This window comes from Trachemys scripta, chromosome 4 (assembly GCF_013100865.1).
Source record: "Trachemys scripta elegans isolate TJP31775 chromosome 4, CAS_Tse_1.0, whole genome shotgun sequence".
NCBI lineage: Eukaryota > Metazoa > Chordata > Testudines > Emydidae > Trachemys > Trachemys scripta.
The window spans coordinates 30,573,352-30,588,070 of NC_048301.1; the positions used below are offsets into that span (position 1 = coordinate 30,573,352).

Here is a 14,719-nt window from a genome sequence, read left to right on the forward strand (position 1 = left end):
CACACACACACACACACTTGTAGTTTGTCAGCCTACAAAAACAGTAAAGCCTAGAGTACTTTTTAAATGGTCTCATCTTAGTTTGTTACATGCTTGAGTAATTAAAAAAAATAATACAAATCACTTATTTTTTGGATTAGCCTGTTGGATATAGAAATATTAAGTTATTTGTTACCCAATTCTGGTTAACTTTACTCAGATGAAGTAGTCTCATTGACTGCTCATTGTACATAAAGTAACTCACATGCATAAGTGCTTGCAAGATCACAGCCTTGGTGAACAGTAGGGTTACCATACGTCCGGATTTTCCCAGACATGTCCGGCTTTTTGGGCTTTCCCCCCGGACGGGGATTTGGAGCCCAAAAAGCCAGACATGTCCGGGAAAATCCGGACGTATGGTAACCCTACTGTGCTATAACCTGAAAGGCAAAAGGAATCATCAGTTCCTATGGGAAGAAAGATGTATGGTTTGTGAAGCTATTCTGAAGCAGCAAAAAAACAACCCTAATTCCACACTACCTATCCTTTTGGCCTTATTTTCAGGTACAGGCTGGCCAGCTAAATGGCGTTCATGTCAAATTCTAAAACAAACATGATTTGTAAAAATGTCTTTAATTTTATATGCTGAATCCAGAGGGGAACCAAGCACTTGTAATGATACCCGCAAATGTTCTGAATGGCTAAGTGATTCTTTGGCTTGCGTGTTGTAGACTATAGTCATGACAGATGTGTGAATGCATAAAACAAACAAAGCAGTGATTATTCATAATGCTGTTTTTTCTCTTCCATAAGACTGTGCTGGCCTTTCACTTGTGAATATAATCTTAACGAATAATCATTTAATAATCCTCACTACATTGGGCCTTTTTATCAGTCAAGATCTACGCTATCCAACTGGAAGGATTTTAAATGTATGTGAGTTTACTTATAAATTAAGTAACATTTTAAGGCATATTTACAAAGCGTAAGACAAATAAAAGTTTGCACAATTGTGCAGTTATTTTTAGAGCAGTCCTCATGGAAATATAGTAAAGGAGATTTTAATTTGTGTGACTACCTTTTTCTCAGCCTTTTAACATGAGATTAGGAAATTCGGAATAAAGGAAGATTCAGGATTGTTAAAATTCAGAATAAGGACATACAACTGTCCCACAGCATAATAGTTAATTTGTTAAGTAATCTTGTTGTAAAAATGCTTTGTGAGAAATGTAGCACATTTAGTCATGCTCCTTTTAACTATTTATTAGATTAATAAACTTTAATGCCAGAAGAGTTCTTTTGTTTCATCTAATTTAAACTATCCATACAAGAAGTTCCTTTACTCTTAGTCTGAAGGCAGGGTTTTTAATGGACTTGCTAACTTATATGTTCTGAAACCCACATATGTATGGGTTCACCAGAGTTGCTTTGTCACCATAGCAAAAGAATTGGATCCATCTTTTGCAAATGATTGGCTGTGCCACAAGTACCGTGGCAAGGCCAATTCATTTGATCAGCACTAGTGGTAAGTGGAAGGTTGGTTGATCACTTAGAATTTGATGCTGCAAGATGCTGAGCCTTCTGGTCTTCATCCAGAAAAGCACTTAAGCACATGCTTATCTTTAAGCATGTGAATAGTTCCATTGAAGTGAAAGATATTAATTCTTACTTGAAGGCTCAATCTTTTTAGTCACACACATATACTCTCTATAAGAAACTTATTTCATTATGTCCCTAACTGCTTACAGTGGACCAAATTCTGAAATCTTCTGTTTTTAACTCCACTCTATGATGCTTTCCCAGGGTGTCCAGGACTAAGAGTCACCTTGTTACCCCCACCCCTGCCTCAGTGAGAGAGATGTCCTGAATTGGTTGTCTGCTCCCTAACACCACCAGTCTGTTAGCTACTCAAACAATCTCCTTAGTGCTCTACCAGCCCTTACTTTCAGGGCCGACTCTGGCTTTTTGGCTGCCCCAAGCAAAAAAAACCAACCCCCTCCAAAAAAAAAACGGGGCAGCCAGAACTGCAAAGCAAAAAAAAAAAAAAAAAAAAAAAAAGCCTGCGGCGCAGCCAGAGCGCGGGTGCAGGGGACCGGCTCGGGGGGGGGGCGGAAGAGGGAGGGAGCGGGCGGGAGAGAGAAAGAAGGGGGCAGCCAGGGCTACAGCAGGGGCACTGCCACGCAGCCCCTCCAGCTGCACCGCCTCCTACCGCGAGGGATCCGCTCCGGTCGGCGGGGAGGGAAGGAAGAGGAGTGCCCTGCAGGGCACTCTGGTTCTCTGCACCGCCGCCCCCTACAGGGCGGCCGGAGCGGCACAAGAACAAAAAAAAAAAGCGGCCGTGCCGCCCTAGGATTGGGCAGAATGCCGCCTCGAACAATCTGCCGCCCCAAGCACCAGCTTGCTCAGCTGGTGCCTGGAGCCGGCCCTGCTTACTTTGTCTTGCAGGTAACAAAAGGTAGACCACCAGCTTCTCAGCCCCTCTAAAAGCCACCCCTGCAGTGTTCAGTCCCATTACTGGATGCTTTCAGAAATTACCAGGTTCGCTGTCACCAAAGGAAACTATATACAGTACACATCAGCTTGTTTGATTCAGCTGAGACTTTGTTTAATAACACAGCACTGAGATGTATTTATAATAAAAACAAGAATAAGTTTATTCACAAAGAACAGAGATTCAAAGACTCAAATGAGTAAAGAGTAAGAATATTGGAAACAGAAGTATAAGATGCTTCTTAGAGTCTAAACTTAATGTTAACAGGCTCAAATCCTTGTCTGAAGTAGGTTCTCACCTAAAACAACTTCCCGGCACCACCACCCAGCATGGCTAGGATACACTTTTTATGAATGCAAAATGTGCTGTCCTTTTTGCTCCCTCAGTGATAGATAAAAAGCTGTCCCTTTCCCCCAGATATCATCCAGTAAACCTTTGAAGTGTATTCTTTTGAAGTACAACCCCAGATAAAACACTTCTCACCCATTGTTCATTTTCCTGTGTGCTCCTTTCCTGTTGACTTCACAGGTCTCTGATGACTTGGAATGTATTTGCCTCACCATGCTTAATTTACATCAGAGACAGGGATAGGCATGCTTCGTCTGGCAGAAAACCCATTTATCATCTCTGCCTTGTTACAGACTTTACAATATATCTTCAGTATGTATACATAACTCCTTATACAGTGTCAGTACATACATTTCACAATGATATTAATGACAAGTGTGTCACTGGCTTTCATTTAATACCTTAAACGACCCTACTTATGGATTAATACCATGAAAGCAGTGTGTTAGGTGTAGTGAGTGCATCAGGTTTGGTAGGAGTTACTGTTACAGAACAGCGAACTCTTTGTCAGTTGGCGTTGGTGGTTCTGAAGATCACACTCACTCACTAAATGGTAATTTTGTCTGAGTAAGGATTTATGGATTAAGATTTAATGATTTGGCCTGATGTAATTACTAATTTACCTTGTTTAAAGCTCAAAGTACGTGTCACTAGCCAAATTTTGCCCTTATTTACACCTGAGCAAATCAATAGAGATTTGTGCGGGTGTAGCTGCGAACAGAATTTGGCTCCATGTGCTTCTATATACTTATAAAATGAAGCTATGAGAATAAAATTAGACTGACTGTAACTAAAATATTTATATAATTAAAAACTCCTAATTACAAGTTGTCAAAACAAATCCTATTAACTTTTAAATAATTTGTACTGTACATGTTTCTACAACTTGTTATTGCATACTGGATAGCCAGTGATTTTCAATGAGTTTATATTGGAGATAGGCCTGAATCAAAACCATGGATTCAAATGTCCCAATAACTTGAAGAAATTCAAAACCAAATTGGGATCTGAACTCTGGAGCTCAAACCCATCTGTCATTTCTGTTAATCATGAACATATTTAATAACTGATAGGAAAAGCATTTCTTGATTGTTAATGACTGCTGCAGAAATTGAATATGCTTAATATTATTGTTCATGAATTGCCAAGAAATGCCCTCCCCTATTGATTTTAATATGTATATTATATGCAAAAAACTATGCTAAAAGAACATTATTAAGTTGCAAAGTCAAGCATTCAACATTTAGTAAATACCAAAATTAAGGCTTAATTTAATCCCCTGGTGCACATGTATTATGATAATCTTTAATTACATGATCACATACTAGTATTACTAATTTTTTGCTTTCTGTTTTTCCCTAGTTCACCAAACCAAGCTTCTGTGGCTTTGAAAGGGTGAGAATCTTGGAAAAGCAGTTTTCTTAATTTTCTGTTTGTTTTACTTGTTCACAATACGAGATCACTTTACACCAGTGAATTAATATTTAAAAAAAAACAACAGAAATATTTTAAATTTCTGGGTTAGAACACCACAATTGCCTAACAGTTCACAAAAACATTTTAAGTTAGGCCAGCCTACTAAGAATAATACAGCAAATCCCTCACTTTCACAGACCTTGGGAGGCAGGCCAGTCCTCGCCCACAGACAACCTGCCAACCTTAAGCATATTCTCACCAGCAACCACGCACCGCACCATAACAACTCTAACTCAGGAACCAACCCATGCAACAAACCTCGATGCCAACTCTGCCCACATATCTACACCAGCAACACCATCACTGGACCTAACCAGATCAGCTACAACATCACCGGCTCATTCACCTGCACGTCCACCAATGTTATATATGCCATCATATGCCAGCAATGCCCCTCTGCTATGTACATTGGCCAAACTGGACAGTCACTACACAAGAGGATAAATGGACACAAGTCAGATATCCGGAATGGCAATATACAAAAACCTGTAGGGGAACACTTCAACCTCCCTGGCCACACAATAGCAGATGTAAAGGTTGCCATCTTACAGCAAAAAAACTTCAGGACCAGACTCCAAAGAGAAACTGCTGAGCTCCAGTTCATTTGCAAATTTGACACCATCAGATCAGGATTAAACAAAGACTGTGAATGGCTATCCAACTACAGAAACAGTTTCTCCTCCCTTGGTGTTCACACCTCAACTGCTAGCAGAGCACCTCACCCTCCCTGATTGAACTAACCTCGTTATCGCCACACTGATATATACCTGCCTCTGGAGATTTCCATTACTTGCATCTGAAGAAGTGAGGTTCTTACCCACGAAAGCTTATGCTCCCAGTACTTCTGTTAGTCTCAAAGGTGCCACAGGACCCTCTGTTGCTTAATACAGCAGAGGGAATTGTAGGCATGCACAATTTACTTTCTCAGATTTGAACTTGGCTGTAGACACTGAGTAGCATTATCATGGGATCTTTTAATGACTACCACTTATCAAGGCTTTGGTTTCACATGTTTTTTGAAAAATTACACCTCCAACAGCTTTATGTTCAGGCCTTGCTTATTCCTGACTTGGAGATTCAGGAAATGGCTATATTCTCCAACTCCTCTTTCCCCATCAACCTGTATTTATTCTTATCTACATTATTGATCAAGCCCAACCCTCCTTGTACCCTCCAGTGTCTTTGCAGGATTCTTTAATGCAAACTAAGCTATTATTTATGTACAGAAAAATTACATCACAAATGGATGCAATTATTTTAATTATGTATTTCCCTCTGTTTCTCATAGGATGATTATTTCAGCGCAAATGTATGGTATAATGTGCAATGTCTAGCTAACGCAGAGAGCTATGAAGGTGAGAAGTTCAGATGTGAAAATTTTTAAATCTATGAAACGGAGGGAGAAAATAAAAAAAGAGTAAAGCATAGTTATGAACTGAGTTGTGATCGAGTTAATCACTTAACTTGGGGTTTTCACATAGCCTAAGGGAGTTAGGCACTCATATCCCACTCAGTTTCCATGGAATTTGGGCACCAAACTCCCATAGGATCTTCTGAAAATCCCAGCCTTAACTATAAAGTGTCTTTAGTTTAGGGGCTGATCCCCCAACCATTCTCCCACAAGTTATGTACCCAAGAAAAACGCTAAAAAACAGTAGAAGTGCTGTTGTTCTTCTTTAAGTGGTGTCCCTGTGGATGTTCCACTTTAGGTGCGCATGTGTGTCTGAACCTTTGATGGGAGATTTTCTCATTCAACAACAGCGAGATTCCTAAAAGGATTTATCAATCTTTTTCTGCAGATTAGAGCCTCTACATAGCTTTGGGATCTCAGCCTAGTTCTTAACTGTCTCATGAAACAATCCTTTGAGCCATTAGCTATGTGCTCACTATTACATCTGTCTATGAAGGCTGCCTTCTTGGTGGCCATCACTTCTGCTCTAAAGGTTGGGGTGGGAGTGTCTCTAATGGCCAATGCTCCCTTACCTTTTCCTTGGAGAACAAAGTAATCTTTATGACCTCATCCAAAGTTCTTACCTAAAGAGTCCTCTGAATTTCATATCATCCAAACTATTCACCTTTCTTTTTTTCCCTAAGCCACAGTCTACGCAGTAGTCTGCTTTTCTTGCACTAAATGTTAAGAGGACATTAGCCTTTTACTTGGATAGAACTAGGCCATTGAGGAGGTCCCCTAGGCTCTTTGTTTCTATTGCAAATAGTCTGAGGGAGCACCTGTCTCCACTCACAGACTTTCTAAATGGATCTTTGGATGTATTTGCTTTTATGGATTAGCTGAGGTCACACCTCCTGTCATAATTATAAAGGGAAGGGCAACAGCCCTCCTGTGTACAATACTATAAAATCCCTCCTGGCCAGAGACTCCAAAATCCTTTTACCTGTAAAGGGTTAAGAAGCTCAGGTAACCTGGCTGACACCTGACCCAAAGGACCAATAAGGGGACAAGATACTTTCAAATCTTGGTGGGGGGGAAGGCTTTTGTTTGTACTCTTTGTTTTGGTGGGAGTTCGCTCTTGGGACTGAGAGGGACCAGACATCAATCCATGCTCTCCAAATCTTTCTGAACAAGTCTCTCATATTTCAAACTTGTAAGTAAACAGCCAGGCAAGGCGTGTTAGCTTTATCTTTGTTTTCTCAACTTGTAAATGTACCTTTTGCTAGGGTGTTTACCTCTGTTTGCTGTAACTTTGAACCTAAGGCTAGAGGGGGTCCTCTGGGCTCTTTAAGTTTGATTACCCTGTAAAGTTATTTTCCATCCTGATTTTACAGAGACGATTTTTACCTTTTTCTTTAATTAAAAGCCTTCGTTTTAAGAACCTGATTGATTTTCCCTGTTTTTTAGATCCAAGGGGGTTGGATCTTGATCCACCAGGAGTTGGTGGGAGGGAGGAGGGGGGTTGGTTAATTTCTCCTTGTTTTAAGATCCAAGGAGTTTGGATCTGTATTCACCAGGGAATTGGTGAAGTGTCTCTCAAGGCTACCCGGGGGAGGGAATTAGCACATTGGGAGTGGTGGCAATGGACCAGATCTAAGCTGGTAGTTAAGCTTAGAAGTTTTCATGCAGGCCCCCACATCTGTACGCCAAAGTTCAGAATGGGGAAGGAGCCTTGATACCTCCCGTAAGAGTGACTGCACAGTCTACGTCTGTAGCTCTACTCAAAGACATTCTGGTTGCTGAAATCTGCAGGGCTGCAACATGTTTCTCGGTGCAAACGTTTTCCAACCACTGTGCCCTAATTCATGCTGCAAGATCAGATGCAGCAGTAGGCAACACAGTTCTTTCTTCAGTGGTGGACTCTGTTCTTAAACTCCCACCTTCTTAAAGGGTTACTGCTAAGGAGTCACCTAAAGTGGAGTTCCCCCAGGGATACTTCTCGAAGAAGGAGAGGTTATTCACCTTGTGCAATAACTGGAGTTCTTCGATATGTGTCCCTGTGGGTGCTCCACTATCCACCCCATTTCCCCTGCTTCGGAGCTGTCTTTATGGGGTTTGCGATAGAGAAGGAACTGAGAGCAGCTTGCCCACATAGCCCTATATAACCTCAGTGCAGGGCACGAGGATGGGTAGGACACATGCGTGGGCTGAACAGGCATTGCTATCAAAAATCTCCAATCAAAGGTGCAGGGATGAATGTTCCCCTAAAGTGGAGCACCACAGGCACATACACTTCTCAAAGAACTCCAGTTACTGCCCAAGGTGAGTAACCTCTCCTGCTACACGAGGGATAGGCGGTAGAGAAGCTTCATGGAAAGAAACCTGTGCTTTCTAAGTGCCCTACAACACTGCTCTGCACCAGTTCTCTGCAAGGAATGGGCGGAGAATCTATAAACTTCACAGATCTACTGATTAGAAAACTATTTAGTGGACACAGAGCAAGCAGTAGCTGCTCTTATAACCTAGACACTGCTGTAGTGGCCACATAGTGGCTGCTCTGAAACCTGGCTCCAGGTTAGGATGACAATTCTTCCCTGTGTAAAGCCCATTCACTCAAGCTTTGAAAAGGGAGCAAGAATTTATCCCAGACAATTACACACAGGTTTAAATTATTTACAGGTGTATTTGTGTAAACACTTACAAGAGGACTCCTCATCTCCCATCCTTCGCATGAGCACATGGGGTAAAAGAGGTTTTTTAACACCAATGAATATTTTTTATGTTCTTAATTTTCATTTGTACTTGTATGTGGGTGCACAGTAGCTACTTTAGACAGGCAGATTGAAATCAGCATTCCACAAATCCAGTTCACAAACTCTGTTCCATGTAAATGCAGTCTATAGAGTAAGGAGGATTTGCTTGTCCATATCCCAGATTTGTCATTTACTTTACTCGTTTGCTCAGTTGGTTATAATTTCCCAGATTAGTGGTTCTCCTTTTATTCATTCTGTGGACCACTTTAGTGTAAGAGAGGGGAGTGGGGGGAAAGGATTAAAACAGGAGGTATGGAACAGAATACAGTAGAACCTCAGAGTTACGAACACCAGAGTTACAAACTGACCGGTCAACCACACACCTCATTTGGAACTGGAAGTATGCAATCAGGCAGCAGCAGAGACAACAACAAAAAAGTAAATACAGTACAGTACTGTGATAAACGTAAACTACTAAATACAAAAAAGAGGAAAGTTTAAAAAAAAAAGATTTGACAAGGTAAGGAAACTGTTTCTGTGCTTGTTTTATTTAAATTAAGACAGTTAAAAGCAGCATTTTTCTTCTGCATAGTAAAGTTCCAAAGCTGTATTAAGTCAATGAAAGAACAACCATATCATTTTGTTCAGAGTTACGAACATTTCAGATTTACAAACAATCTCCTTTCCTGAGGTATTCGAAACTCTGAGGTTCTACTATACGTATATCTTCTTGTAGATCCACCTCCCCTCCAAACCTCTTCATCAAGGGGAAATGAAAGGAACAATTATCCTAAAATTGTTCCCCATGTAGCTAACTGCCTTTTTGCAGTGCTTTCTGACCTTTCAGCCATTTCCTGTTCTCACTTGGTGTAATGAAGCCTTAGCTCCTGGACATTCTAGCTTTGCAACAGAGAGCTTTTCACATTTTCATTTATAGCCTTTTCCAGTTATCCTTCGACTAAAAAGTACTTTTCATATCTAAACAATATTGATTTCTTTATTTTACTGCTCTAACCCTTAAACTCACAGATTTTGAAGAATCCTCCTGAGGAGAGGGACTGCCACTTAAAGGCTTCCTGTCTCTCCACTGGTGCTGAGCCAAACTCCCAGCAATCTTCTAGGAGTTCCCTCAACCAAAGATGTTGTTTGAACAGAACCCTGAAGGGGATTTTCAAATGGTGGAGGGGGACACAATGTAACTTACCTAGACTCTGGTGGGATGGAGAATCAAGTGGAACCGGAACCCTAAAGAGAACCCATGAAAAGGTCTCTATAGGGTTGGATGAAATGTGGCACATACCACAGAGGTGATCGTTCCCTTTCCAACCTGCCAAAACCCAAAACAGCTTGTACAGGTTCCCCCTCTGTATAAGGAACAGAGTTGGTGTGTGTGTGAGGGAGGGAGTATAAATTTATATATATATGATATATATATACATTATATGAGCTGATATAAACCTTTATTTTCAAAAGTGCTGAGCATGTTGAGTACTGAGCTATTTTGAAGAATTGGCCCCAATTCTGGGAAATCTGTCCCAAAAAGATGAAACCATATTGGTCTTTTTATAAAACTATATTACAGCTATTACATGCTGACTTTGATGTTTAGATAATACCTTTGTTTTTTCCCTAGTGGATTACATTAGCCTCTCGTTCAACAAAGATAAGACATTAAGCCAGGTATGGTAATGCAGTAAACCAGGTAAGGTTTGCATTGGTTGATCGTAACTGCAGTACTAATGCAACAGTATTCCCACTGATATCAGTCTATATTTTTTAACTTCCTATTTCTTTGCCATTTTTCTGTCTGAACATGTAAAGTCTTGATGTTATAGCTCATTAGTAAAAAGTTGGCATGCTATATGTCCCCTAGTTAGTTTCCTAGCTTTAAAATTGCTTTCCAAATTAATATGCAATACCATTTAGCTCATACTATGACCCTGTTGATACTTCCATTGGGTAACATTGGTGGCCCCAGCACCAATGTGGATCCCACTAAAGTCAATTAGGCTCCACATGGGCACAAAGGGCTGTCTACATGGATCTAGTTGCAGATTAAAGGGCCTAAAGTTGCAATTGTTTACTTGAGCTGCTTCCTTAATACTCCAGGAAAATTCTCATTAACTTCCACTTACTTACTAGTTCCCATTTGTCCATATCACAAATCCAACATAGAGGTTGGCTTGATTCCAGATAGTTGTCAATTTCTGCCCAAAACAAGAAACCCAGGACCCGAGTAAGACTGAGTTTGGTCTTGCTGAAGGGATTTGTGCAAATGCTTGTGCAGTTTTGTTAGTCTCATGCTCACAAGCATTTCATTGAAGTCAATGGAGCTGAGCCAGTTTACACCAGCTGAAGATCTGGTCCTCCATTCTGTTCTGAAACCAAGCTTATGATACACTACATACAAACCCATTCAAACTTTCACTATATTGAGTTCCTAATCACCTATTTCCTTCCTCTTAGGTATCTACCTGTTTCTATAGTAATGATCCATACACAGAATGGTACAGTTGCTTGCCCCATAAATTTCATGGTGGAAAGACACTTTCTAGACGAGTAGTGGCATTTCTTATTGACTATCAGCAGAACACTGGAATAGGTCTTATAACTGTTCAGGTACAGTATGGAACCCCAGGCATAATTTCTGCCGCTTAGCACATCTGAACTTTAATTTATAATTTAAATTGAATTGCCCACTCTTCCATGCCATTCTGTTGTTTGTTCAAGACAATGTTTTTTGGATAAAGAATGCCAAACAGTATCAGTGAGTATTAGAGGAGGGGGACTGAAACTTAGGAGATCTGAATTCTATCCCTGACTCTTTCACTGGTTTGCTTTTTGGGCAAATCACTTCACCTTTCAGTGCATTAGTTTCCCCATTTGTAAAATGAGGATAATAAAAATTTATTAATCTACAGTGACATTCTCCCCTGTGCTGAAGTCCAGAGCAAGGCCTGTGTTGAGTGGAAGTGGTGCATTGGCTTGGTGTTGGACTTCTGCACAAGGATGAACTTCATCCTAGTGTTTGCAGGTGCTTTTTGAAATCTTTGCATGGAATGTGCTACAGAAGTGTGAAGTAGTAATGGTATATTTCTCCTTTATTTCTGTATATAAAATGGGTCCTTCTTTAGGTGCCTTGCACTGAAAAAAGGTTATCTGTGCAAATGGCTCTTCATGAGCAACTATATTTTGACAAGGAAAATCGAACATTTAATTGCAGTTCCCAGGGTGTTTTGTAGCACAGCTGGAAAGGAAACCCAGCTCTCCTGGTTCCCAGTCCTCTGCTTTATTCACAACCCCTTTTCCCGCTCTTCAGAACTTAAGTTTCCATCTTTTCTAAATGCCACAAAAGTCTTTTCCTTCAATTACTAGAAATTAGGGAATGTTTCTATTTGACCGGTCAATGAAAAACAAAAATTTGTGCCCAGTTACACAATAATGTGCAGGTTTCTCTCTCTAAATTCCGTGTATTACTGTCACTTGCCAGACATAAATTTATAACCACTTAAATGTGCTGTACATTCTGTCTCTTATGATATTCTGTATGCTAGTGGTTTAATGATTGTGCAAAAATCTTACCTGTCTATAGTTAATATTTTTTTCTCTTTAGAATAAAGAAATGGTCTCGGTGTACAAGTTAACAGACCACAAATTGAACAGGAAAACAAAATTTCCAGTATTCTGGTTTCCAGACCCTAAGTTTTTGCCTTTTGGAATGTTTTTTCACCCAGGAAGTCACTTTCTCTATATTTATGGAAGCCAGGTGTGCATCTATGGGAATATATATGGAAGTGAAGTATAATTTTTATGGTGATTTTTAGGAATGAAAGGTCCAGTTCTATCCTTCTTGATGAAATTTTGTAAAACTCCTATCGACTTCAGCAGAAGCAAGATCAAAATGAGAAACTGTCATGCATTTTCTAACTGTGGGAAGAAATAACTTCTCACAGGGCCTCATTCTGCAGTGCTTGCTACCACTGAACAGAGTCTGTGAATGGTCTCATTTAATTCAAGTGTGACTTTGTGGAGTGAGGTACTGCTCATCTTAAGTAAGGATAGGCCTAATTCTGGGGTGGTGGAGGAGAGAGGAAATACTCAAGAAGTGAATTATAGTTAATTATGAACAAATTTTAGTTACAGGGAAACATATTGCCAGATAGGGGTTATTTTCTAAAAACATTAAGTTGTAGATTTTGGGACAGCCTGGTATTTCTGTAATACTTATGTATGTGTGCAATAAAATGTATTGCATTTTTATAACTGTGAGGCTGGGGTGTTTACTTTGATTATTTCCAGCAAATGTTAATTTGAAAAAGATTCTGTCTCTATAATACTCTGTGAGCAAGCTATGAATGCAGATAGCAGTTCAACAGTCACAATTGTTTCTTTTCCACAGGTCTGGTTTTCTGACGATGGAGGCAACACTTTTATGTTGTTAATCACTCTGGAGAATGAAATAATTATAAAAACAAATATGTGTGTTTATAGTCACTCAATTGCATTTGTGACTGACAAGGGAAACATCTTCTTTACTAAGGCAGGTGAGGAATTCAGAATTAGTTCTGCAGTGGTTAGGAACTGACCCAGGGCAGCTGCATTGCTAACCATGCTCCGAGAAAAACAATTAAAGCTAGTTTTTTGTTACCATTATTTTACAGTACATTGGCTGAAGGGATACAAGAAATCTTTTAAACTGCTACAAAAAATAATGTATTCAATTCATATCTTCTGTTAAGTTCTGAACGAGCTGTCATTCGGTTGGAAAAACTCTGTATTACTAACATTAACATACACATCTAAAACTGCAAAGCAGATAATCTGTTTGGGCTGAGTATCAATAATGGTATGCTCCACACTATGATTGAAGTCAGTGGGAGTTTTGTCATTGACTTAACTGATTGCAGGACTGAGCCTTGGGGCTTCGAGCCTGCAATGAGCATGTATGCATGGATCCCTTGACCCAGGCAGAGCCTCCTTGACAATAATGGACACAAGGGCTTATCCCAGTGCTCAGTGCAGGATCAGGACCTTAAATAGTATGTGCCTTAGGAGATAATCATTCAATCACATTTGTTTGTGATTTTGTTATAAACCGTTTTTATTTATTAACTTACCATAAGCTTGTTTCTTCAGAGATTTTTAAAAACAGAGGCCTCATCCTGAGCCATCACAGCTCCCTCGGAAGTCAACAGCAGTCTTCAGCCCTATTGCAATAAACCTAAGCTCACTATGCTACCAAGTTTTGCTTGTGCAGGTGACCTATTTTCAACATCTTGTCCTATGTTCTTTCTCTGTAGGTTTAGAAAGATATGCCAAGCTTACGACATCAGCACACGATGTTTTCAATTTGTACTATGACCACTTGGGGTCTTTAAATATAATTTCTCTGAATGAATCAATCTCTGATAGTCTGGAAGTACACCTGCTTGATGTTATCACTCTAATACAGGTTAGTTGTATAACAAAATTATCAAACTCTTGTAGAATACTTTTAAAACCCCTCCTGCCTCGCCAGGCACAAAGTTCAAGGAAATTGGGTTTCATGCGAGGAAGTGGATGGAATCCACCCTGAGCCTTTGGACAAGCTGCAACGCTGCTGTGCAGCCCCTGTTTGGGAATTTCTAGTCCAGGACCTGGAATAAGTCACAGACCTTTCTTCACTTTTATGCTGAGTACAATTAAGTGTGGATCCAGTAGTCCATCTCTCCATTCCACCTCAAACATCATCGTCTGACCCTCCTATTTGGGTTCAGCACAGGTTTGCACAGGCCTTTTCCCCCCTAGCAGATGGTGCAATGCTATGCTTGAATAGAGCAGAAGGCTTTGAGTGTGCTCTTCACACACGAGTGGATTTCACCTTAAATGGAAGAGAGCTGAATCACCCAGTGCTGCTCACACATAGAGTGGGTGCTGGTAAATTGTATTTCTTTTTATATAGTATCTTTTATGCAAATTTATTTCCCAATGCTTTGCAGAATTTGAGTTTAAATAGTAACATTTTAATTAAGTGAGCAGAGCAATTCCCAAGCATATAATGAGACAGAATTGTGACGGGTTGGATCACAGAAACCCCCTTGGGAGCTACCACCCGATGTGCAAAGACTACCCCTGCTTCTGTTTTCCCTGCCAGCTCAGGACTCCAGCACCCTGTCTTGCTGAGCCAGACACACCCATCTGCTCCAATACAGACCCAGGGTCTGAATCACTTGTCCCAAAGCTGCAAGTTTACCTGAAAACAGCTCACAAAAGTGTGCTTGTCCTTCGCACTCAGATGCCCAA

The 14,719-nt window shown here is 40.3% G+C and overlaps 1 protein-coding gene across 1 annotated transcript in view; it reads left to right on the forward strand.

The window, feature by feature from the left end:
• Positions 1 to 14,719, forward strand: part of CATSPERB (cation channel sperm associated auxiliary subunit beta) — an 84,624-nt gene that overhangs the window by 26,130 nt on the left and 43,775 nt on the right. The window contains exons 8-15 of the mRNA XM_034767932.1: positions 793 to 911; positions 4,181 to 4,213; positions 5,583 to 5,649; positions 10,071 to 10,117; positions 10,904 to 11,056; positions 12,051 to 12,203; positions 12,837 to 12,981; positions 13,738 to 13,889. Coding sequence (XP_034623823.1) covers positions 793 to 911; positions 4,181 to 4,213; positions 5,583 to 5,649; positions 10,071 to 10,117; positions 10,904 to 11,056; positions 12,051 to 12,203; positions 12,837 to 12,981; positions 13,738 to 13,889 — 869 coding nt within the window. The remainder of the gene's footprint in view (positions 1 to 792; positions 912 to 4,180; positions 4,214 to 5,582; positions 5,650 to 10,070; positions 10,118 to 10,903; positions 11,057 to 12,050; positions 12,204 to 12,836; positions 12,982 to 13,737; positions 13,890 to 14,719) is intronic.